Source organism: Alexandromys fortis, unplaced genomic scaffold, assembly GCF_014885135.2.
Source record: "Alexandromys fortis isolate MF-2015 unplaced genomic scaffold, M_Fortis_MF-2015_v1.1 scaffold_11, whole genome shotgun sequence".
NCBI lineage: Eukaryota > Metazoa > Chordata > Mammalia > Rodentia > Cricetidae > Alexandromys > Alexandromys fortis.
The window spans coordinates 10836794-10862908 of NW_026067912.1; the positions used below are offsets into that span (position 1 = coordinate 10836794).

General features: G+C 51.0%; 1 protein-coding gene across 1 annotated transcript in view; it reads right to left on the minus strand.

The window, feature by feature from the left end:
- The window catches only part of Slit3 (slit guidance ligand 3), a 589149-nt gene that overhangs the window by 67385 nt on the left and 495649 nt on the right, over positions 1–26115 (minus strand). The window contains exons 15-20 of the mRNA XM_050138600.1: positions 20815–20965; positions 19412–19486; positions 12204–12347; positions 11047–11190; positions 9055–9218; positions 8091–8223 (exon numbers count right to left, since the gene is read on the minus strand). Coding sequence (XP_049994557.1) covers positions 8091–8223; positions 9055–9218; positions 11047–11190; positions 12204–12347; positions 19412–19486; positions 20815–20965 — 811 coding nt within the window. The remainder of the gene's footprint in view (positions 1–8090; positions 8224–9054; positions 9219–11046; positions 11191–12203; positions 12348–19411; positions 19487–20814; positions 20966–26115) is intronic.

The following is a 26115-nucleotide window of genomic DNA, read 5'->3' on the forward strand; positions in this document are numbered from 1 at the left end:
CAGAAGCCTGCCCTCTGCCCCTGGCCTCAGAACTGCAGCAGCGTTTCTGGCAGGTCAACCTTTGTGTTGACCTGAATTTAAATGTTCTCTTTCAGCCCTCACTCCAGAGAACACACCTGCCTTGCATGAGAATCCACACAGATCGCCTCGCACGAGCACCCCCCGCTTTCTGCTCCCATTTTAAGCTTTGCAGAGCAGATAGATTCTCACAAAGAATTCCAAGAGCAGCAGGAGAGGGAGACGGTAGCCACCTTCCAGGAGACCCTACTCCAGGCCAGGATTTCCACCAGACACCTGCGTATAGTGGGGGCAGCTCAGTGGCCATTCTGGCTAACTAATAGCTGTGTGTTTGTAAGCAAGGTACTTAACCTCTCTGGGCTTGTATTCCCATAGCTATAAAATGGAACTAGTGATAATTACCACCATGAAGTATTCTGAGGGCTGCTATGGATAGCGTCCAGCATACTAGTGCTGAATAGTTTTTGAAAATACATCCAAATACATATATGCATATACACGTGTGTATATATCCACACAGACACACACAACCTCTCCACCTAGATCACTATATACATGACGGCCAGAAGATTTCCTCTTCTGCTTCCACAAGTGTCGCTGTGAGGAGCGTGCCACTAAGCCGTGCTGCTGATGGCAATGCTTGCTTGGCTCTGGTGTGTTCCTACGTGTGGACACCGCCCTCCTCTGGTCCTCAGCCTGCACACCACCTGCTCAAGCTCCCAGCACATGCACCTTCTTCCTTAGGCTGCCTGCCCCCTTAGGGATCCAGGTGCTGGAACAGACCTTCCTGCCAGGAGGGGCTTCTGCAGACACGTGCTTTCTTCCTGAATGTCCCTGGGGAAGATGACTCAGCCACAGGCTAGTTCACGCTGCCTTCTCTGTCTTCGAAGTGCCCAGGATCAGGGACAAGACTGTGACCCTGAGCGCTCTACTCCAACCCCAGTGGCCGCGTCTCCTGAAGCACACCAGCTGACGGCATGGATGAGCGAAGGAGCATCTTGCTCTCCAACATCCTCATGCCGGGCTCAGTATTGACTAGAGTCCCAGCTATACTAGGGACCAGTCCTCCTCCGTCCCCTCAATCTCCTGAGAGCACCGAGGACCATCCTCTTCTAAGTTTGCCTGCTGAGTCTCTCTGGGTCAGGCCCATACTAGGACCCTACCATGCTCAGAGGAAGCCTCTCTCCAAAGCTGGGGTGAACCCTGTATCTGGCTGGGGTATCCTCTGGCTTTCCCTGTCTCAGGGTATTCTGGATATGTCAACTTGGCACAAGCTAAAGTCAACTGAGAGGAAGGAACCACATTTAAGAAAATGCCTCCAGAAGATTAGGTTCTAGGCGGGTCTGTAAGTCATTTTCTTGTTTAGTGATTGACAGGGAGTGGGGCTGGGAGGGGTGGCAGCCCACTGTGGATGGTGCCATCCCTGGGCTGGTGGTCCTAGGTTCTGAAGAAAGCAGGCTGAGCAAGCCATGTGGAGCAAGCCAGTAGGCAGCACCCTTCCATGGCCTCGGCATCATTTCCTGTCTCCAGGTTTCTGCCTGTCTGAGTTCCTGCCCCGACTGCCTTTGATGATGAAGTGATATTGAAGTATAAGACAAATAAATCCTTTACTTCACAACTTGCTTTTTGGCCATGGAATTCCATCGCAGCAATAGAAACCCAAAGAGTCAAGAAACATAGGCAGGCTGGGCTGTGAGTCTATCCAACGCAGGGAAAGCATGCCCAGAATAGGGCGCGAAGAAGCAGTCTCTTTGCTGGTGGCAGCTGCATGGCTGGACAAGTTCAGCTGTCAGCATGGATTGGCCGGAACATAGACAGTGCCCCCAAACAATGACAGCAGGGCTCCTGGTCTGCCTCTTCCTGCCAAAGCAGGTGACCGACATGGCTGGATGTTGCAAAACCCCGGGAAACTAACTGGTCACGGGGCAGAAAGGGATATGGGCTTGTGCACCGGGAAGTAGTGTATTAGTGACTCTGTGGTGGGGCAGACAGAAAGGGCTTGAGTTTGTGCTCTGCAGCTGTTGGGCAGGTTGCTATAAGCAGGCTCTGAAAAGTCCAGGGCTTCCCATTAGCACTGGAATGAGGAAGTTAAAAAGCTGGCCTCATGGAAGCAGAAAGAACAATGGCTTTCCCAGGCTGGAAGAATGAGGGAAATGAAGGAGGGTGGGTGATGGTACAGGGAGCAACAGAACTACTCTGTATCAGTGGTTCTCAATCTGTGGGTCGCAACCCCTTTTGGGGTCAAATATCAGCTATTCTGCATATCAGATATTTACCTTCAATTCATAACAGTAGCAAACTACAGTTTTGAAGCAGCAACAAAAATAATTTATGGTTCGGGGTCATCACAACACAAGGGACTGTGTCAAAGTGCCACAGCGCTAGAAAGGTTGAGAACCACTGCTCTTCAGCCTCACAGAAGCTGTGGCAATGATCAGCTGTACCCTCAGTCCAGCCGGCGGGAGGACTCTGGATGTCTTCAGCACACACCAATGGCATGCTTGCGGGGCTAGGTCCCACGATTACTCTGCCCTGATCATTATGTGTTGTTTACAAGTATTTAAATGTTGCACCGTATCCCGTAAGTAAGTTTCATCATTCTGTCAACTAAAAATTAAAAGCAAAAGTTTACAGAGCCACTTAACTTTCCTAAGCCTTGGCAATCTGATGGGTAAAAGCAGAATGATCAGGGTCGGCAAAATAGCTTAGCAGGTAAGGGTGCTTGCTGCTGATTCTGACAATCTGAGTTCAAATCCCCAGCGGAACTCACACGGTAGAGGGAGGGGACTCATCCACACACGCTGTCCTCTGACCTCCACAATGCACTCTGCAGCACAGGCACCCCAAATAAATAAATAAAAATGGGAACAGCACTGCTTGCTCAGGAGTGTGCCTGGCAGGAGCACACGAGGCCTCCTGTCTTTAAACACCTGCACCTTGCACACAGACAAGTGCCCCAGGTTTGTAGCGTGGACCACACTTCCTCCCTCCCTCTCCCAAAGGCCAGTGCAGGCAGAGTTCCCTGGATTCACACTCGTCTCTGAGCGGGCTGTGTCTCAGTGTTTGCGACTGTCCGGATGCCCTTGTTTTGCCCTTTTCCGACTGCATGTCCACATCCTAGTAACCAAAAGCCGGGGAGACATTTCCATTGAGCTGCTTTCTGGCATCCCAACTCCCATCCTGAACCTGGTTGGAGACAGCAATACCAGGTTCTCTCCTCTCTCCAGTGTATCCTTGTCATTAACTCTGACCACGATAATTCTCAAAGATGTGTGCCAGCCCAGTGTCTGCCCTCCCCGTCCCCTTTCTGTCTTCTACCAGGCTTCGGGTGTCTACAGTACAGCACATCCCTGTCGCTAGTCTGTTCCCCAAGATGCAGGAGACCTCGTGTCTGATTACTCGTCCCTTCTCCTGGCGACTGTGTCTGGTGAGGGGACAGTCATACATTCTTTTCTTTTTGGGATATCACTTAAAAGACAAATTCATGGTCATGATTTTCAGACAAAAGTCAGAACCCAAAAGGCCCAGGTATGATATAAACAAGGACTGAGCTGTGGATGAGATTCCCCAGTGTCAGATTCTCAACACCTCTCGAAGCCTCAAAGGAGATGGAGGTTTGACTCCCATGTCTGTCAACATTCCGGCAAATGGAAGCAAACAGATTCTTAGGCTTTGCTTACTTTGGAATAATGAGGCAGGCTCAACGATAAAGAGATATTTGCAGGGCAATAACTATCCTTCATGCTAGTGCGGAGAAACTGCTTTCTCAGTGACTTGGGGGCGGGACTGACATGCTTTGTCCTGATTTTGAGAAGAGCCTGTAGATCTCTGTCTTAGTTAGGGTTTCTATTGCTGGGAAGAGACGCCATGACCACGGCAACTCTTATAAAGGACAACATTTAACTGGGGTGGCTCACTTACAGTTTCCGAGGTTCAGTCCATTATCATCAAGGTGGGACATGGCGGTGTGCAGGCGGACATGGCGCTGTAGAAGGAGCTGAGAGTCCTACATCTTGTGGCAACAGGAAGTGGTCTGTGACACTGGGAGTAGCTTGAGCATAGGAGAACTCACAGCCTACCCCCACAGTGACACATGTCCTCCAACAAGGCCACACCTCTTAATAGTGCCACTCCCTTTTGCGGCCATTTCTTTCAAACCACCACAGTCCCCCTTTCAATCAGGAACTGGATGTTGCCTGTAGCTGGTGTCCCCCCCCAACTCCTTGCTAGCTGCTGTCATGACTGCTGTGGTTCTTCATGTATCACCCACACCTAAGGGTCCCTGAGAAACTTTCAGAAGTCTGTGGTCCAAATTATTTTTGTAATGATCTACAAGCATTGTTCTTACTGCAGGAGAGATGGCTCGGAGATTACGAGCGCACACCACTCTTGCAGAGGACCCAAGGTTGGCTCCCAGCATTCACACTGAGTGACTCGGAACCGCCCGTCATTTCAGCTCCAGGGGATCTGATAGCCCCTTCTGCTCGTGATCTCTGTGGGCCCCTGCAAGCAATGCATCCCAACCTATATATAAATATCATCAAAAGTAAAATAAAATCTTCAAGAAAAAGACCAGCATCCTCTGTTTTGTACGCATCTCACCTTTGCCCTGGTGGCATAAAACCAACAGAGGAACCAGCTTAAGGGACATTAGCTCAAGACAAGAGGACTGGGCCTAAGTCACTGTGCCATCACTTACAGTGTGCATTTGTAGCACATAAAGTAACACAGCGAACTGTAACAACAGCAAGCCCCATTTCAGACTGTCCTTGACAAGGCAGTAAACACTAGCAACAACTAGCAACAGTAACAGCGCCACAGCGCCGGACCCCTGAGAGCTTGTTTCTTTAGAAACTGTGTGACTGAATGAACAGTGCAGACACAGCATTTCTGAAGCCCATGAAACGCTCCGGGAAATCCTTGCTCTAGCCGCTTTGGGATTCTCCCACAGAACGCTATTTCTACTTACAAGAATGACTGGCAGTCTTTTAAGTCAGGGGCATTTACCGGGGAGTTTTTGGAAAATAAACAAAAAGAGTGGGGCACAGGGCAAAGCACAGATGGTATTTGTTGCCAGTGATTGAACTGGGGCGTTCACATGAATATTAATAGTTTTGAAAACTTGGATTGAGCTCAACAGTGCCACTGGCCCTTTTTTTTCTTACTTATTTATTTATTTTTATTTTTTATTTTGTTTTTTTTTGTTTTGTTTTGTTTTTTTTGGGGCAGGGTTTCTCTGTGTAGCCCTGGCTGTCCTAGAACTCACTTTGTAGACCAGGGTGGCCTAGAACTCACAGAGATCCACCAGCCTCTGACTCCTGAGAGCTGGGATTAAAGGCATGCAACACCACTGCCCAGGGACAGCACCCTCTTCCTGAAGACTTCTACGATGGGAAACTGACTGGTGGTTATGCCAGTGACATGAAGTTTTATCTGTTGGACAACAGAACGCATCACGACCTGGAAGACCTGAATAGGTCAGCAAGCTGATCTAAGTGACCAGTGTGTGATGGTGTAGATCCCAGCTGGGAGACGGTACTACCCAAAGTCAGCAGACCAGTGTGTAGTTTAGGGTAACAGAACAGGCAAGTTCACAGATATGGATGCAGATTTCATATGGCAGCTACCCTTTCAGAAGGTCCCACTGTCCTGGTGTATGCTCAATGATGAAAATCCACCAGTATTGGAAGGGACAATTAAAATAATCCTTCCTGTTCCAACCACGTCTACATTAAACTGGCCTTTCTCCTTCAACTTCACCTGAACACCTATCACAACACAGGGGATCCAGAACAGAAACCAGGGTTGACACAAAGCCAGACGTGAAAGATTTGCACAAACTAGACAGCATCGCCCTTCTCACACCAGTAGCTGATTTGTGTCAACAACACAGTTCTTATATAAATATGTGGTGGGTATGGAATTATTTTTAGGCAGAATAAGGAGTACTTATTTCAAAATGGTCCGTGTTAGCTTCTACGTGGCAAGTATCGCAGTGTACCTGACAGGCACATGTTCTTGGAGTGTTGTAAAAGCAGAAAAAAAAGGTCCCAAGCTGGGGAGCCATGGCACCATGTGCCAGGCCTACTGGCTCTCACTCCTGAACACTCATTTCCCTGCCTCCCCCTTTCCATTTGGTCCCGGAGATGGTTCAGCACCAGAATTGAGTTCCTTGGAATGCACTAGAAGCCATGCTCGGCTGGGAGACATCATCTCTTCCACAGAAAATGACGAGAGGTCCTCTAAAGGCACGGAGCCCCAATTATTTCTGTTATTCAGTCTCAGAGTCCTGTCCCTTAGAGAAGAGCACTCATGAGCTGTCTTCACGGCGCTTCTGCATTCTGACATGTCACCTGGCACCCGTCTGGCCAGGAAGGAGCACATTCCACAGCCATTTTTTTGCTGTTCCTCTGCCTGGACAGTGTTCACCATACGACATTGCATTTGCTCACCCAGACTTTCGAGGGCTCAGCCTCAGCCTTTACCCATCCTGACAGGGTCTTTTAGTGACTGTCAGACCTCCTTTCCTTCCCTGGGGCTGCCAGTACCCGTGACAACCTGTCTGAGCATCCGGGAATGCCAGAAGTGACAGTCCCACCTAAGATCTGTTTGCATTCGAAGAGGCTGCCATGCTCACAGCCCACCTAGGAGACACTGGCCTGGGAAGCAAAAGATTCCCTAGAAGGAATCTGGGTCACGTCATATTCCGTCACTTATGTCTGAGGATGCCAGCCCAGATGGCCCCAGTGGAAGGAGTGGACCTGGGGTCTGGGATGGAGTTCTGACACACAAGTGTGACAGAGTGGGTGTGAGTGGTGGTGTGAACCTTGTTGCCTGGACACCCTCACCCACTGATTATGTCTGAAGAAGCAAGCCCAGATGGCCCCAGCAGAAGGAGTGGACCTGGGGTCTGGGGTGGAGTTCTGACACACAAGTGTGACAGTGTGGTGTGAGTGGTGGTGTGACTCTTGTTGCCTGGACACCATCACCTTCTGTCAGTCCCCTCACCTGGCTCTTCCCGTTCACATTTCAGGGTCTCCACTGGCGTAGCTGCTTCTGCTTGTCCCGCTCCATCTGCCCTGCTAGGGACCTGCTCCTGCGTGGCACTTTTGATCACAGCGTCATGTCCCAGAGAAGCTTTCTCTGAGTGGCACAACTAGGTAAACCTCTCCTTCAAGGCCCCCTGCTCGCTTCACCTTTCTTTCATCGAGTCCTGTGAGCTCCGGAGATGACAGACCAAATGTCTTCCTTCCCCAGAGAGACCGCGGGCCTCATGAGTGCCAGGCCCACCTGTTTCTCTAGGTGTCATCTCTCCACGCTGGCAACGAGCCTGACGTATGAGGCACCTCCTCATCCCCATGGGTACAAGAGAGGGCGGCGTGAGAGAGCACGGGCAGGCGGTGCGAGCCTGTGATGTTCTGCACCAGGTGGCCAGCGCCTATGTCTGACTGAGAGCTAGGCCTATCTACCACGGAACCAGACAGGGTGCCGCTTCCAGTACTGCGAGCTCTCCAAAGAGAGAACGAGCCACCTGTTTCATGTAACTTGGAGCTTCTGGTCCAGGAACAAGATCTGGGGAGGGACTGTGAGGAATCTGAGCTGGGAAAAAGTTCTAGAACGGGTGTGACTCAGCGCCGACACATCACCTGCTTGACGAAATTGTTCAAAGGAGGGATAGGATCACATTGTACATGGGCCCTCCAGTGTACAACAAGAGGCTCTCATAATACCTTGTGCTATCACTTGGGTTAGACAAAGGCTTCATGGGGTCCAGAAAGGCAGGGTACAGCATAGGAGTTATTGGAGGGTGCAAGAAATACAGCAGCTCATTCACACTCTGGAGTATCTTTAGAGAGCGGAGGGTCAGGCATGCCTCTTACCAGGAAGAGATGGTTCAGAGTTGGCCTCCCTCTTCCTCTTCAACCCCATCCCCCAATACCACTCAAAGCTCCCAACCACCGAGAAAAGCTCTGCTGGGATCCAGCGAAGCCAGACATGTCCCCACACCCTCAGTTGAGATGCTGGGGTACAGCAGGAAGGGTGAGCCTCAGGGGCTGGAGGGTGGTACCTACAGTTCAGTCACGTCCTTCGGCATGCCTTTGGGGAGGGCACGGAGCCCCCTGTTGCTGCATCGCACCACAGTCTCCACACAGGTGCACTGCTCGGGGCAGCGCGGGCTCAGTTGGCAGCTGCTCTCCTCGTTGCCTGCGGAGAACCCACAAGGCATGAGCCTGGTAGAAGATGAGCCCCGCCAGGAGAACAACTGGGCAAAGCTGGCTGACAGGGCCAGACTGTTCACAGCAAGGGCCAGCTCTGCCTAGCCCCAGCAGTGAGCCTGAGCCAGAATGAAAGGTAGTTACTGGTTTCTTCCACTGCCAGAGGGGAAGGACATGTGCCTGGGAGCATGGGGAGGGACGCTACCGTTTACTACACTCTGTGGGAAATAAAGACCCGTCAAGCTGTTAACCCAGACCCATGGCTACAGACAAGAAAGGGGCTCCTGTCTGTCACATGAGGAATAAGCCATGGCATCAAAAGAAGCAGCCAGGCAGAGGCAGAGCCCGGCCCTTGTTCTCTCTGCCCACCACTATATTGTAGACCCCAAAGGGTGGTAAGCTTGTCACCAGCCTCGTTATAATACACCTCAATTAATTTTGGAACAAATCCTTCTGTTCTAAGGCAAAGAAAAAATCCTCAAGTAAAGAATTGTACTGACTTGAATTCATGTAGTCAAATATGCCATCTGGGGTCCTGAGACCCAAAGTCTGAGATTTGTGGGTTCATATCTCATAGTCCAATGGCAGGAATTTTCATGTACCATTGGTACATATTCTGACTTTTATCTTAACATAGACAGGAAGAGCTCCCTGCCCAGTTGTGTACCCATGTACAGTATAGAGGGGTATACCATCTAAGGGACACCAAGCCCACCGTGGGCACTGCAGGTAACATGGCCGGTACAAAGGCATTCCTACAGAGGACAGTGTCTGGGGTCTCAGCAGCCTGCCTTGCCTTCCCGATTTCACGCCCTCTCACCTTCGCAGGTGAAGTCCTGGATGGCCACGTCTTGGATGGGAATCTCCTTGAGGAAAAAGGGCTTCTGGCATCTGGGGTTCCCACTAACGATGCGGCGTTTCCTCAGCCACCGGCCGAGCCAGGCCAGGTGACAATTGCAGTTGAAAGGGTTGGACAGGAGATTTCTGAGGGAGAGATAGCCCGAGTGGTCACTGTCCATCCAGACCCTAGCGGAAAGCCTAGGGTCCCCTCCTGTAGCCCAGGCTAGCTTTCCCTGGCCAGTGATGAGGCCTTGAAATCCCTTCTTGGAAGATGCAGAATTGTTCTCTAAACACAGGGGGATGTCTGTTGGTGCCCTCAGCACAGCCCATGCTAACGGCTGTGTTGTGAGCTCCAGCACTGACCCCCTCTGTCCATCAGGCCCCACTCGGGCAAAGCTGGCAAGGTCTGTGGGACAATTTCCTCTACTTGAGGACAGTGTCCATGCCCTCCGTCCCCCAGGAAATGCCTGCAGTTTGTAGGGCTGGGCTGTCGGTGTCCCTGACCTGGGGCTGCTGAGACCATTCCTTTTGCTGACCTGTGCCCCTTACTTTCTTCCGGTGGTATCTGTACTAAGGTTATTTCTGTGACTGTCAGCAGCTGCCCACTGACTGAGTTCTGTGAGGCTGGCATCTCTGCTGGCCTCTCTGTATCCAGAAGCCAGCCTGTGTACCACAGGCGATTTATTACTGTCTATGCAGCGGCATGATAGACTGACGGGGGAGGGGACGAGGGTGGTAGCAGTTGTCACTCTGAGTGCTTGCTCCAGGCCTGGGACCATGCTAAATAACTTACCCCTCTTGTCATGTCACTGAGGCAGAGAGTGGATAGGAGAGGGGCAGGCCATGTGACTGAAGGAGGGAGAGGAGAGAAGATGAAAGGGGGGTTCCTAAACTATGGAATTTAGGAGTTGCCACCGCAGAGTCCTCAGACAGGGTGTGAAGTATGAGGTCAGGGGGGATTGGCTGCAGGGCAGAGAGACTCACTAACTGGGAGACACTGGACAGCTGGCCCCAAGCCGCTCTGCAGCTCTACTTCTGTTTCAGGTGGGAAGGTGACAAGGGGTGCAAGAGCAGCTGGGGCTGCGACTTCGTTTTGTCATTTCTGAATGAAGGCGATGGGACAGGTAACTGCTCACTAAGGACAGGGGAGGCACAGGCAACACCGTCCGCAACTGTAAAGCGAACACCCTTTGAGAACTGTCTGTCCTGAGGCCTGGCCGTGCAGATCACGCTGTCAGCAGGACCAGTCCTAGCAGCACTCACGGGAGGTGGGCTGTGCTGGGAGAGATCGGATGCACTGAGATAAAGAAGCAGTCTCAAGATGCCACAGCCGAGGACAGGAAGCTAGGATTCGAACCTGGGAAACATGGCCTTACAGTCAACAACCACTGTCTTATGCTGCCACCGTCCTCGGGAGGACTCCTACAGAGTGCTCCATACAGGCGACTTCTCGGGTAGAGTGCTCACTGACAGGCCCAGAAAGCTGGGCTCCAACTCTGGCTTTGACAAACACCAGCGCAGACAGCATCACCATTAAAAAGCCACTGTTGATCAGACCATAGCAAGGCTTCTATGGCAAAGCTTCCATGTTTGTGGTGTGCTCTGAAAACTAAAGCATCCCTGAGGCCATGCAGTTTGACCCTGGCCTCCTCTCCGGTCCCATCTTACACAGAGTATTCAGCTCAATGGCCTTGCTGGGCTTGGCCGATTTACTCTGCTCCAACCAGCCACAGGGCCTTTGCATGACTATTCCTGCTAAAGGAAATGCATTACCCCTTTTCTTCAACAAACTGATCCTCCCTACTGCGTCTCCACAAAGCTAGTGTTGGACGTTCTCATCATTGGGACAATGCACTGTGCTGCGAGCCCCAGGGAGGAGGAGCCGGGTCTACAATCCTTCGTACTTAGACGGTATCCGGCACATAGGGGGAGCCTTCCAGAGGACGTGGGCCGCACGCCTGGGGGCACTCACATGGTGGAGAGGGAGACGAGTGTGGTGAAGGCTCCAGGGGTGATGGTGGTGACCCGATTGTCGTAGAGAGACAGCAGTCTCACAGAGCTGAGCCCGGCGAAGGTGTCATTGCTCACACAGCTGATCAGGTTGCTCCTCAGCATCCTGGAAGAGGGCGGGAGAGGGTCATGGGTAGTGTTCTCACCTCTCAAAAGGTAAACAGCCAGTCACTGTTCAGGCTTGGCTGATGATGTGCAGGGGCCTGGACCCTCGCTGGGACCAACACCAATGTGTATGAATTTGTATTTCACACACTGTGTGGCGGTTTGAGTGAGAATGGTCCCCATAAGGCTCCTATGTTTGAATGCTTGGCTCCCAATTGGTGGAACTGTTTGGGAAGGATCAGGAGGGTGACCATCTTGGAGGTGTGTCACTGGGGGTGGGCTCTGAGGTTTCCGAAGCCCATGTCATTCCAGTTGGCTCTGTTGTTCTGCCTCACACTTGTGGAACAGGTGTAAGCTCTCAGCTACTGAACCAGCTCCATGCCTCTCTACCTGCCACCACACTCCCAGCCACGATGGTCATGGGACTAGCCCTCTGAAACTCTAAGTCAGCCCCAATGAAATGTTTTTTTTTTTATAAGTTGCCTTGGTCATGGTGTCTCTTCACAGTCATAGAAAAGTAACTGAGACACATCGTCAACACAAACCAAGGCTATCCACATGCACCTGTACAGATGGTATGGTTGTCAGTGTGCACACGTGTACTTCCAGGAGGAAGAGGACCCGCATATGAATTCAGAGTATGAATATGTGCTTGAACGTGGATGCTTGCTTGCAGATGTATTTGGGATATATCACGTGTTTCTGTGTTGATGAGTAATGGGCACATGAGTGACTGTGTGCGTCCCTCACTATGTTTCTGGCAGGAATATGCACATGAGGGCATTAGGGGGCTCTGAGTGGGATGTGCTCAGGTGGGTAGGTATGCTGGTGGGATCAGCATGTCAGCTTCCTTGCATGAAAAGTGGGAAAGTCTGAGGTTGTAGAGAGAAAGGGACCCACAAGGCCAGGATAGTGCCTGACTTGGCTCCATGTCCACAGCCTTCACAGTCCAGCCCTCACTCCCCTGCCTCCTGCCTCCCCGCTCTGGACCTGAGCCCAGGTCTGGGTACTCACAGTGTCTTGAGGCCACTGAGGCCCCGGAACATGCGTCCATGCATGGTCTCTAGCTGGTTCCCAGTCAGCATCAGCTCCTGCACGCCTGCTGCTCCATCGAAGGCACCCTCTCGCACCTCCTTGATCCTGTTGTTGCTCAGGTTTCTAGAAGGAAGGGGTAGAAGCAGGAGAATGAGGTAGGTGGCAGTTTCTCAGCCTCCAGCTCCCTGACGCTGGGTCCTCAGCATCTGTGCTCTGGGACAGGGAGGCACTCCTCTTAACGGGTGGAGTAACACACACAGCCCAAGGCTTAAGGGGTTTCCAGTGTAATCACTTATTGGATGCTCTGGGAGATTCACTATTATTTCTTCTCTTCAATCAGGGCTCTCACTGAGCAGTGGTCCTCGAAAAAGGGATGGAGAAAAACAAAAAGCAGCCCCCCAGTGGGGGTGAACTCATTTTGGGGGCTTGTAGGTCTCTCAGCAGAAGCCCCTCACAAGTGGATACTTCTTACTTAGGAGAGGCCAACCACCGTAACCTCATCAGACCCTCAAACAACACCCAACAGACAAATACGACTGTCTGATTTTATGGCTGAGGAGACTGGGTTCCAGGATAATTGCATAACATTCCCAGATTCACACAGCTGAAAGAGCTGGATTATGAATCTAGACTTTCTGGGACATGAAGAAACAACCCCTCCCTTTCCAATGTGATTATTTCTCTGGAGGTGTGAGGACTCACTACCTTGTATAGCTGAGTTGCAGAATTCAAGTTGGGAGGTTTTGGTTGTGTGTGTGTGTGTGTGTGTGTACATGCACACTCACGTGCATATGTGTACACATGTATGTGCTAAGGCCAAAGGTCAACATCAGGCATCTTTCTCAGTTGTTCTTTGTTTTATTTTCTGACGCATGGGTCTCTCGCTGAATCTGGAGCTTGCCTGATTCAGGAAGAATGACTGGCCAGTGAGCCCCAGGGATCCTCCTGTCTCTTGCTCCCCAGTTCTAGGATTATAGGCACATGCTGCTGCACTTGGATATACATGGATGCTGAGGATCCAACAGGTCTTCATGAGTGAGCAGTAAGCGCTCCACCAACTGATTCATCTCCCCAGTCCTGGGATCTTGGTTTTCTCACAGCACCCCTATTCCTTCCCAGCCCTAGTGCTGCCATTCCCGAGTACACCCTGATCTGAGAGCAGGCCCTGTTCTCTGAAACCCGGTTTCTACAGCATGGGAGACCATACTAGGACAGCGACAGCAGGCAGGTTCCACACAGCCATGGAAAATTCTAGTTCCCAGGGTTCTTTCAGGAGTCCAAAGCAGGGATTCTCTGGACCATCCTGTGGTCCAGGCTGAAGGCACACATGGCTTTCTGGATGGAACTAAGCCTGGTGATATTCCTACCATGGACAGGAAACTCTAAAGATGTTGCTGACTCACTGAGCATGTGAGTTTGGCTGAACTGCTGGGCTTGCAGACACTGGCCATATGCCCAGACCTCTTGGTAAGGGTGGAAACTGCTTCATGCCAGAGCCTTGGATGGATATGAGGCGGTACAAACCCTTTCACAGAGCACAGGGATGAAGCCTTCCAGATGGACAGGGAACCAGTTTGAAGCACATGGTAAAATAATGGTACCCAAGGGTCCAATGTTAGACACTTGACTTTCCCATGGGTGGCCTGGGTACCCAGGGAACAGCAGTGTCAACCCCAGTAGAGGCAACAAACTCCAGCTGTTCCATCTTTTAAATCATCTTCTCTTTGTTCTTTCTCTGCTCCCCAACCCCTTCCTCTCCTGCCTAAACCCCCGAAGTCCCTCCCCTAAGGCCTGTTAGCTGGAGCACTCCTGAACCAGAATCCATTTCTGTGATAACCTAGTACTCAGCCTGTCTCCTTATCAGTTCCGATAGTCCTGGTCAGGGACAAGCCGGGAATGGAGGGAGTGCATGGGGGACACAGCATAGGACCCCCAAGCTAGATGTAGGAACTGAGGTCAAGGCTTTCCTATCAGGGTGAGGTTCCGGGGTGGGAGGCTCCTTGGGGATGAGCACACAGGAGGACTGGATGATGAAGATAGAGCAGTGGGAGTGGGAGGGCCATTCCCTGACATCTGTTTCTTCAACAGAGCAAAATTAGCATCCCATTGCTGTAAGGTTTGTGAAGTGCATGTCCTTAGTCGGGGAGAATGAGAAACAGAGCGGGATGGGGGTGTAGTCATAGGGCTTTCCAGAAGTTCTGCTGTTCTCTCTCTGTCCGTCGAAGCTGGGCTTACCCCGGAAGTCTGGAGTGGAGGGTGGGGAACAGAGGGTAGCTTGGAGCAAATATTCTGGAAAATGTGTGTGTCTGGATTTTTAAGAGCTCGGATGTGGTCCCAGTGCAGGGTCTCCCTGTGATGCGCCTGCTCCCAGAAAGCCTCAGAACACAGATGCAGTCAGTTAGTGGGCTCTCTCCTGTTGTCTCCACAGACCTATCTAGAGAAAGGTGCTTCTGGGGCTGGAGAGATGGCCCAGAGGGTAAGAGCACTGGGTCTTCTTCCAGAGGTCCTGAGTTCAATTCCCTGCAACTACATGGTGGCTCATGACCACGACAATGAGATCTGGTGCTCTCTTCTGGCTTGCAGGCCAGAAGACAGAACATGCAGACAGAACAACATAATAAATAAGACAAAGGTATTTTTCTTTTTTCTTTTCTTTTTTTTTTTTTTTGTGGCTCTGACAACAGCCCAGCCACAGAAATGCATGCTGGGTCTAGTGGTGGTTCAGAGGCCTCATGTGTACTACCTCTGCAGGCTGCTGTGTGCCCTCCGACTCCATTCTCCCCCGAAGAACACAGAGGCACACAAAAGGATTGATACAGCTCCCAGCCTGAACCCAGGTAGAGGAGGCCAGGCTCTCCTAGGCCACTCACTATTCCCTGGAGTTACAGGGTCGGCCAGCTACTCCTGCAGTGGGGATGGAGCTACAGTCCTGTTTAAAACTCAGTCCCAGGAGGAATGCGTCAGAGAGCCACGGGTCCTTTCTGGAGACTTAGGACAATGGGCCATGCCTGAGCATATGTTTGGGTACACTGCCAGGATGAGGCGGTTCTGTCCACAGACCATGAGCCTATCCCTCCCTGAAGGACTACTACAGGCTTAGGTATTCACGGGCTCCAGGCAGGTGATTTAATGGTGATGAGAAGCGGGTCCCTTGGAAACAAAGGTGACCAGGACCTCATGTCCATCTAAGGGAGTGGTTGCTGTTCTGCTTGACTCTACTGGGCCAACCTGAGATTATGGGGCCAGTTCTGCCAGGGCATCTGATAGCCCAGAGATACCAGAAAGCAAGATCTTATGGCTTACGTGAAAGCTCCTTGGTTTTAAAAGAGGGAAACTAATTCTTATTAAAAAACATAGCAAGTAGCAACAGATCCAGCCATGTGCCCATGGCTTGCTAGAGGCTGGCCGGTTTGCAGGCTCTGTATGGGTGGGTCTCCTCAGCATCATAACTGGGCTGAAGTTCACGGCAAGGAGATCCACAGCTCTGAACATGGAGCCCCTTTTTCTCTTCCCCTTCCCCCTTCCCTCCCTCCTGTCTTTCTATTCCCCTTCCCAAATCTTGCTGAACTAGAGCCCTGGTACTCAGGGCTGCAGGCATGCTAGGTCCTAGCACTGAGCAGCTCACAGCTCTGATGCTCTTTGAAAAGCTGTGTGGAGCTGCTACAGTGTAAGGGCCAGAGGTGCAGAAAGCACAACAGGGTCCAATCACCTTTTCTCAAATCAGAAATGATAGATTCAGAACTAGGCGGTCTTGTGGGCTTGGCCCAGGTGTGAGGCAGCTCGGCAGGTCCACAACGCTGGCTTCAGTCACTGTCAGATAGCCTGACCCACAATTACTGCTGTCAGGAAGTCGGGTAGTGACTGTCCTCACTTGACAGGGGCTGCAGCCAGTGGCCTGGGGATGGATCACCCTGTGGGGTTTTAGTCAGGTGATTGGTACTGATGAGTGTGTGGATACACATTTACATATGCACAAATACATACATGCCACACATGGGGACACACACATAGACACGTAGACACACACAGATGGATACACCTACACATGAACACATCACTTGGATACACACAGGGACATACACACACAAACACATATACAGATGGACACACACTCACATAGATACACATGTACACAGATGCACACGTGGACACAAACACATGGATGCACACACATGTGCAAGGACATATACAACTACTGTCTTCCATGGGGTGACCTTTCCCCAGCACACCTGCAAGGCTGCCGCTGGCTCCTGGCTCTGTTCCCTGCCTAAGTTTTAAACTCAAAGAAGTCACCGAACATTCTGTCTCCATTCCCTCAGGTGTGGAACGAAACAATCCCAAGGCCTTTGGTTTTGCTTCGTGAGGGTAACATTAAGCAAACACTAGAACTTTCTGGTACAGAGCGGACAGTAAGTGTTGACTGCTAGCTAATGCTGGTTCTATCATGGTCACCAGAGCCTTCCCAGCCTTGTCTCACCTTTGCCCTACTCCCCAAACTTTCTGTGCAGAACTGTCTACATATGTAACTGGATACTTTAGGCTACTCGACCCACTGGCACTGGATTCTGGCATCGTCTCTGCCCGACACCTTCCATCCTTATTTCTTCCTCTTTGCTTTGGTTTGTGCACTATTGGGAGTTGAACCGGGGTCTTGTGCGTACGAGGCAGGCACCAGTTCTCTCAGCAGCGCCTTGTCACTCATCATCGCTCACAGGAAGAGTAAATTTATTCTCATTACGCAAATGATGAAACTAAGGCCCCGCCCCCAGAGGGTCTCCTAGGACCACATCGTGGACAAGGACAAAGCTGAGCTTGGGTCAATGCAGGCCAGCCTGCAGGTTCTTCCCCACACCTGACCGTTGAGCTGGCCGGGAGCAGCGGGGGATATCTGGCAGCCCCAGCTTCCACTCCTGCATAGCAAAGAAAGGGACTAGCTGAGTGGCATCTGTTCCTTCGGTTGAGATCTGGGCTTGCGTTTGGCCACGCTCAGGTTGCATGTGGCTGAGGGTGGGGACCAGCTGCCTCCTGTAACACATCCGTATTCTTGATTCCCTCAGCCTGCAGCGCTATTTCTCTGCGCTCGCATCCCCATCGCAAGTGGGAACACAGTTTGTGTGACTTTCACCGAAAAGGCGTGTATGGGGGACTGTCTTCTTTGCAGAAGTGAAGACTCCTGTGATCCTGTTTGTGAGGCAAATCGGTACTGGTGCAGCCCGATTCACTTCAATACCTTCCTCTCGCCCATATTAACCTTCACATCTGTCTTGAGGTTGAGATTAAAGCACACCTCTCTCTGGCTAGAGATGGGAAGGACACATCCAAGCGGTTGCTAATTGTGCTGGGTGCCAGAAGCTCATGGGTGCTGGGCCACAGTGACAGCCTTACCAACCTGACATGTGCCCTGGTCTCTGCCATCCCCTCAGAGAGCTAGCTCATCTCCTGTTTACAGGGGCCTGTGGCTCAAGGCAGCGGCCGGAGTCAGCAGGGACACTCGTGTGGTGCCACTGGGAGAGCAGCTGCATAGGGCCTAGAAGGGGTCTGTTCCCTTGGCTGCAGGGAACCGATGGGGAGAAATACGATGAACAGGAAATGAGGAGTTAGAGATAATCCTCGTGATTCATGATTGTTAAATTCTCTATCACCAGGAACGATGAACGAGCACACACTGAATCGCTGCTCCCGGGAACACTAGACGAGGCTCCTGTGAGCCCCTGGCCATGGTATTTCCATCAACCGATCAATAATAAGCTTGTTCTGTGAATGCTTTCTGCTCAGACACTGTATTTACTGTACTACTGATCCATCAACATGGTACACATGGCCGGCAGTGCTGGGCTCACGCCTGAACAAATGCATGAAGCTTCTCCACAGCGCATGTGCCCTCAGTGAGGCACAGGGCAACCCTCTCAGGCTTTGGGTATCTAGACAGTGTGCCAACACTGTGCTTGGGCCAAAGCTGGCACTAAAAAGCACAAAACTGTGAAGCCCATGCCACTGGGTAAACTGTAAAGTGGATGCTCGCTTACAGCTTGAAGCTGAACCCGGAAAGCAGGGCATCACCGTGTTCAGCCCCAGTTGGGAATCCGTGTCCCAGTCAAGGGACGCATGTTGGGGTGAGTAGGGCTTTCACTACCATATGTGTGGAAATGACAAAAACAGCTTGAAAAGTTGTGATTTTAAAGTTCTGTGACTTTTGGTACGGAGATGAGTTAGTAAACATGGAATTGGTAAGTAGTGATGGACTGCCTTTAACTTGTTGAAGAAACAGACACCGCCTCTGTGAGGCTGGGAGAGACGGGATATGGGGTGGGGTAGGAAGAATGGTTAAAGACAAGTGTGCCCTGGGAGTGAGATGGTGAAAAGCCCGCCCTGTCCATGCTGGCACTTCTGCGGAGACACTAGAAGGGGTGAGGAGGGGAGCGAGCCTGACCACACTGGTAGGACTGAGGTGGACCCATCCTGAGAGCCAGTTTTGACATGTAGTCAGTATGTGGCCTTAGGTTGGCCACTGAACTTCTCCGAGCTACGGTTCCCTCACCTGCCCGGCATAGTACATGAAGCCAGCACAAGATGGGTGAAGGAAGACTGAAGAAATGGGTACCCGTGAGGCAGGCATGCAGTCCTGGCTAAGGACAAGGGCTATCACAGGGGACAGCATCCTTCTTGCTGTCTTTATGACACAGCCCTGGCTCCTAGGGAGGGAGACAGAGGGTCGGGACAACAAGGAGCCATGCACTGCAGAAGCAAGTAACAGCATGCAGGTCCTTTGCCGAAGCCCAATCTCTACTTGGACCAGGGGACTCTGTGGCCAAACTTACTGAGAACAGCTGGAGATTCCTTCCTGATGTGCCCGTTCCATACACACCTCACCCAAATTCCAACTACCGCAGGGTCCCAGATACCCCTATTCCCTTGCTGTTCCAGATCCAAGTACCCCCTCAACCTTCTAAAGTAGGTGCTGAATGTGGACTGGGGGCTGCGACAAGTAGAGGGGACGAAGGAAAGGAGGCAAGGAGGTGTGGAGCATATGATGGCAACTTGATGACAGTCAAGTTCTATGTCTTTCTGTGCTGTGTCCCTGGTTTCCAGGGCAGCACACAGCAGGGGACAGGAGGAGGTGCAGGGGCAGGAGTGAAGGGTGAGGGCCCAGGAAGCTGAAGTGGCTTCCGCACCCCATCTTGACTTACATTTTTCGCAGGTTAGGCAACTTCTTGAAGATCCCAGTGGCCTCCAGGACGGAGATGTCGTTGTCATTCAGTCGCCTACGTGGGAAGCCAGAAGAGGCAGGGCTCAGCCTTCTCTGCTTCTCTGCCACTCTTGCTCACATGGCTTTGGCTGAGCTCTGCCTCAACTTCATATTCAGTAAAGCTCAACAGAATCATGAAAAAACGCCAGTATGAGGTGAGGGGCTCGGCAGGGAGAGTTCGATGGGAAAGGGCAGGAAGACACTAAGTCTGAACCTTCCCATGCCTCCTTCATGGGATTGTGGCTTCTTACACACTTCACACAGACACACATTGTATTTTAAACACAGTCAAATACCACATTTCTGGTTCCATTTTATGGGGGTACTTCCCTGAACCCCCAGGGAAGTTCCTCAAGATCTCCTGAGCCCAAGCACATCTCTTCCTGATGACTTTTACGGTCCGAGGGGGGGCCCAGGGTCCCTGCACCCAGCACCTCTGTGCTCAGGGCCTCCTATGCCCACCAGCGACAAGGACAGTCACAGAAAGCACCCAGAGCCACAAGTCTGCCACAGCGTATCCAGGGCTCACTCTGTGCCAAGAGTCAAGAGAAACAGTATTAGGCTTGTGTCCCCTTTCTAGACCTTCTGAAATGTAGAGGGAGACGTTATTCCCACTGCTTCCCCCCACCACCCCATCACAGCTGGGAACCTGGGTTTCAGGTCTGAGAGGCAGCTTGGCCAGGCTCAGGGAGGCTGGAAGGAAGAGGAGAGGCAAATGGCAGGTCTGGTTAGCCTCACAGGCCGTCCTTTAGCCTCTATCATGCTTCAAGTGTTACCTTGTCCCTTTTTAGACCTTGGGAGATGGTTTGGAGGTTCTATCAGGAAGGTCATCCTCTGTAGCCAAGTGTGACACTTCTGGGGGTACACATATGGAGTAGTGAAGGAGAGTGGGGGACACCCACCTAGCTGGCCAGATGGGCAGAATATACCCTGATGATCACTGGGATGATGGATGTTGTAGCCAGATTGCCCAGTTTCGGATAAACCGATGCACCTTTCTAGCCTGGTTATTAGGTGGTTTAGATACGTTTAATCATCTTAGTTGTATTTTTGGCTAGTCACAATTTTTATTTAATATCTAGTTTTCTGGCAATACTGTTAAGTATCTAAGGGCCAGCAGGTGCCATTTGCTTTGTTCACTGTAGGAATGCAAGCCTAGAGCAGAACCTGGTTTACAATGAGCCTTCAGAACCAACGAATGGTCTTTACTTGCAAGCAGCCTGCCCATGTATGCCTGGGTGTCTTTCTCAGCCAAGCACACAGAGAACCCCATTCAGGTTAACTCAAAGTGACTTAGGTATGGGTAAAGAGATGTAGGCAAGGGAACAGTGGGGTGGGACTTACAGGTCAGTGGTATACTCGGGGAGGTGGCTCGGGATGCGGGCCAGCTTCTGGTTGGAGCAGTCCACAATGGTGCCCTCGCAGCGGCACTTCTCAGGGCACACGAGGTCCATGAAGCACTCACTGCTGAATCTGTTGCGATAATCCTCAGAGCCTATGTGGGGCCAAAGAGGGGGTTGTCATCATCATTTGGGTTTCCTGGCATAGGTCTAAAGTTGTCGGGACTAGAGGTGGGGAGTGAGGTGGCTGGGTGATTTGGGAGGTAGAGGTGTGTGTGTGTGCGCGTGCACGCTTACGTGCATATGGGAACGCAGGTTTGGGAGAAACTGCTTATAAGGTGCAGAATCAAATAGCAGACGGTACTGACAACCATTTGGCCACTCTTCACACCCCACATCTACATGTTTCCCACACAATCTTTTGTCATTCATCACTTTCTGTCTTTCAAGAAGCCAGGCTTCAGATCTGCGGGCTCTCTTATGCGTTTATGGGTCATGAACCTTTTGAGAAGTTGATTAACGTTACATATGCTCTGTTCGGAGAAATACCACAAGGCACCTACACAGAATCCAACCTACAGTTGTAGGAGATTCTTGGTTCCATGATGCTTGCCATCTACAGACTGGAGACTTTTGTGGGGGGCCAATGGAGGGTAAAACTAAGGTACGAGAAGGGGTCACATACTTAGAGGTCTTCCTGGTCTTTCAAAGGAGGTCTTTCTCATTTGGTGCTAAATGACCACCAGCATCCTACCTGACTCTGACTTCAATATGGGTGCAATAGGGTACCCGGAGCCCACAATGCCGATGCTTTGGGAATCTGGCTTACAAACCTGCCTGAGATTTGTTTTTGTTGTCTTAGGAGAAGCCAGATATTAAAAACACACTGGCAATGAATCCAATTCTTAAACACAGCGAAAACAAAATGGAGCCAGGGTCAGACCTGACTTCCGCATAGAGGAAGTTCTCTTTAATGCCAGTAAAAGGCCAGTTCCCACGAGCGAGAAGTTGGAGCTAAGATTTATTCTTTTCAAAATTTCATTTCTTCCAAGGTCATTTGGTGATGGCAACAGGCCTGACAGACTGACGTCTCTGAGACATGCCCTTGGGGCCAGTCAGACAGACCTCTGTGAGCACATGAATTATGCTAGTGGCAATGGGGAAGGGCACGCGGCTCTCCTGATGTGAGCGCGTTGTGCGGGGGTTATTCACGCTCTCACACCCACACTTCATCAGCGCATTGCCAGGTATACAGTGTGAGCTCGCTTCACGTTTGTCAAGGCAAAAGTGGAATGCCGCCAGCACCCGAGGATCCCCTTGCGTATTTCCGAAGTGTTCCAGCGTGGGAACACCGCGTGTTTGGCGAATGGCTTGAAGTGTTTTCACGGCGACACGGAGTACGCGCAGTCCCCATGTTGTAGGGTGCATTTGGTCAGGCTTTGCAACTTCCTAGCTCCTATGTCCCAGGGGGCTGGGTGGAGATGGGAGTTATACCAGAGGCAGAGTCTCCAGGAAAAGGCAAGCACAGATTCTACTCCTGTGCTTCCTAGATCATGACAGAACACCTGGTTGGGGCCAGAGAAACTTCACTGGAGCTGAAGGGAGCAGCTGACGGCTAACCGCACTAGAACCAGCAGCCGGCTGCTTTTCTCCAAACTTCAAATGGGTGGTTCATCTTAGCCCCTGAGGTTAGAACGTCACATTGTAGATGAAGACCCTAAGGTCTATGGGGCTCTCAGTACATGGCGAATGGACTAGAGCTAGCTTTCAAAGACCCGCGTGACTAATACTCACGCTAGGTAGACTAGTGTGTTTTGTGATCGAACCTTTATCCCCCACATCTCTAGCAACAGCCACCAAGCCTGATGTGGTGAAGGCAGACAGAATGGGTTTCTCCTCCAGGGAGCTAGGACGATGAGGCAAGCAAACGCCCTCCTCGCTTGCTCTTGTACTCTCTGCTCTCATTTATCTTCCTGTGGTCACTGCTGATCGGGGACAAAACTGGTGGGCCTCGCATTCTCAAAAGACACTATCTAGCTGAAACCTGGAGTCAGAAGTCTGGATGTATCCTTTCCGTTCCTCTATACTCCCTTCCCACCCACTTCCTTCACCCCTAAACTTGCGTAAACAGAACCTATGCATATGTTTCATAATTTTACAGCAGCTTCCTGGCCCAACGTTTTATGTCAATCCTTTTCCTGGCCTGCATGCATCACCCACTGAATAAACCCTGCACCCTTTCTCTTTAGACATATCAGAACGCTAGGTTATTCTGCAACTCCTGCCAGATGAAAGCCCATTTCTGGTCTTGTCAGTGGAGCAACATGGTGGTGTTATAGGGGGGTGGGGGGCATTTGGCACGTGCGTGATTATGTTTCCTTCAAAACAGGTCTGCCACGGGATACTTGCAAAACGGAGGAACCCTGACGACCGAGCAAAGGCAGCAAGCCAGGAGGGAGCCCAGTATGCACTTCGCTGTGAGCCTGCGGACGTGCACTGGCTGGGGACGGCCGCCTATTAAATGCATTTTCGTTTTAATCAAGGTGAGAGCAGTCTGTAGTTAGCAGGAATCGCTCTCAGTAGTATCGTTAGGTTATAACTGGCAGACCTCAGCAGTGGAGCTGCTGACCCATTTTAATGAAATGATTTTGCAATTAGATTCGATGGACTAATGTGTTCTCTCCAGCATTTCCTCCCCCCTGCTGTTTTTGTTATTGCCCTGGTTTGTAATAACGAGGGGGTTGGAAAGTGATATTTTATATGAGTGGGAACCAGAAATGTTAATAACAGCGTATGTACATAACCGAAAAAGTTCACTTCCCAGTCAGAGCCAGCCCGAAATGCCACCTCCGTCACTTCATATTTCATTACGGAAGCTACCCAGGGTGCCTCGGAGCCATTTGTTATGCCTAATGCTCATAACTACCCAGAAGTATTTTTAACTTTTCCCGAGCTTTAAAAGTCAATTTCAATCTCAATGCATATTTGTCACTGCCAGAAATACTTCAGAGCAGAGGACCAACTGAAATGGGTTGAAGCTCCTCCTCCTTGGGGTGAGCTCGGATGGGAGGGATCTCGTAGGGTTTGGAGACAGGCCATAAAGGTCGATCCCTGCTGGAGTGAGCCTTGGAGGAGCCGACATCACCTAGCTTTTGCCTGCCTCGGCCCTTGGAGGCCTCTTCCCCACTAGCGGACATCTCAGAACGACAACACGCGGTACACAGTCATAGACAAACTTTAATAGGCAGAGGTTGGGTGAAAGGTGAAAGTCGACAGCAATTTTTTAATCTTATTTTATTATATAGCCTTGTTCTACATCTGTGTCTGGGAGGGGAGTGTGAAGCACCTCAAGTTCATCGTTATCTGGTCAGCAGGGGAAGCCAGCGTATGTGTCCAGAGTCCTCCTCCTCTATCCCAAGCCTCCCCAAGATGGGTGAGATGAGAAAAAGAGCCTTAGAAAGAGGAGCTGGGGTGGGAGTGTTCAAAGGTCTGTCAGGGCTTATCAGCTTGGAAAGAAAGGGACGTGGACAGGAAAGGGATGAGTCACGAGTGTGAACGGAACAAGGACATTGCACACATACAGACGATACAGACATCCATTCCTAGGCCATGCTGGGGGAACCAGACACCTGTGGTGGAGAAACACTAGCTGTTTTAGAACAAGTTTGGCTATCATTTGGGCATGAAGCTGTCCCTGTATCTCAGTCACCTGCCTGAAAACAGAGGGAGAGCCCCCTGGTACAGCCACCTGCCTACGCCAAAGCATCGTGGAGATGCTAAGGAAGGGTGCTATCACAAACTCATTCCCAAAGGCCTGGCCCTTGCATGATGTGGGCAGTGCTAAGAATGTCTCTTCTGCAACAAGGGGGAAGGATGCTTCTCTATGTAGGAGGGGTTGCTTGTACCCATGGTATCTTGTATGGTCCTGTTGTAAAAGAAGGGCCACTTGGACAACGCTGTCTTTCCTTTTTACTCAAGTCATTTCTAAGAGCAGATGTGAGCTGGAAAGAGAATGTGAAAACCATCTCCAACTCCTTATCAGTTTAAGTCAAAGTTTTTAAAAATTTTTCTTTACAGGCAAAGAGTGTCCAGAAGAGAAAGGGCTTGACAGCACTCAGGCAAAGCACAGCCAGTTGGGAGCTAGAATACCCTGGGTCAGGTAGTTAATAGCCTGTCTCAACACCTTTCCCTGTAAAATTAGGGTGATGGTGTCAAGCATCCAGAGCCTGACCAATAGTAAGAACTCTATGTATGTTCAAAAGGTCAGCGGGACTAATAGGACACCCATTACTACTCATCAGTGGCTGGGGCCCTTCTCTGAGTCTCCATCAGAGAGAGGAGATAGTTAGAACCACACAGCTTGGTGGCAAAGCAGAATTTGGCTCCTACCGTTACATAAGGGTTTATTTCCACCTTAGTTCTTACTCATGGAGTAAGACACAGGCTTCAGCACGAACCCGCAACAAAGTCTTTTGGTTACACAAGGCCCAGGATTTATCAAGAGACAAATTAAAGAGAAGGTGCCAAGATCCCTCTCTCTATAGTCAGAGACAGCCATTGTCTGCACAGACCTCTCCTGGCCTCTGACATGGCACCAGATGAAGGGTCCCCCACCTCCATGTTAATTGTGCTCCAAGGTTAAGAAAATGTGTTGGACACCGGGTTTCAGCAGGATCTATAGCTAAGCATTCACGAGGAGTGAAAGCTGGGATCAGAAGGAGACCCAGGTCAAGGTCTCAGGCCCGGGTTGCTTCTATCTGTTCTCTTGCTTACATTTATTTCAAATGAAGTGCACGCCAAGAGAGGTGCTCGTCAAAGTCATGAGCAGGATGCATTAGCTACCACTCAGTGACCTTGTGCTGGGAGTCTCCCATGAAACAATGGGGCCTATGCCGTAGGTACACTCATCTTCTTCTTCAAATGGCGAGTTGGAACCTAGCTGTCACTCCTGGAATCACATGAGACCAGATTTGGGGGGGGGGCACAGTGACTTCATTTGCATAGGATTTGTGGGATACTCTTAGCATGGCCCCAATCGTTTTTTTTTTTTTTAATAAACCCCTGTCACCATATCCCTGACTCCTTCAGGATTCCCACCCCCATCCCTCTGGAAGTCAAGACTGGGAGAGGAGGGTCTGGCAGGTGTGGTGATCCAGAGCAGAGAAGAGTCCAGCGGTGGTGGCGGTGGCGGCGGCCATGCTGCAGGAGAGAACGGTGCTTTCCGCGGTGCTTGACAGAACCATGTTCCGTTTCCATCGTTCCACCACATGGTTAGATCAAGCACAAAGGAAAGCCCCGCGGCAAC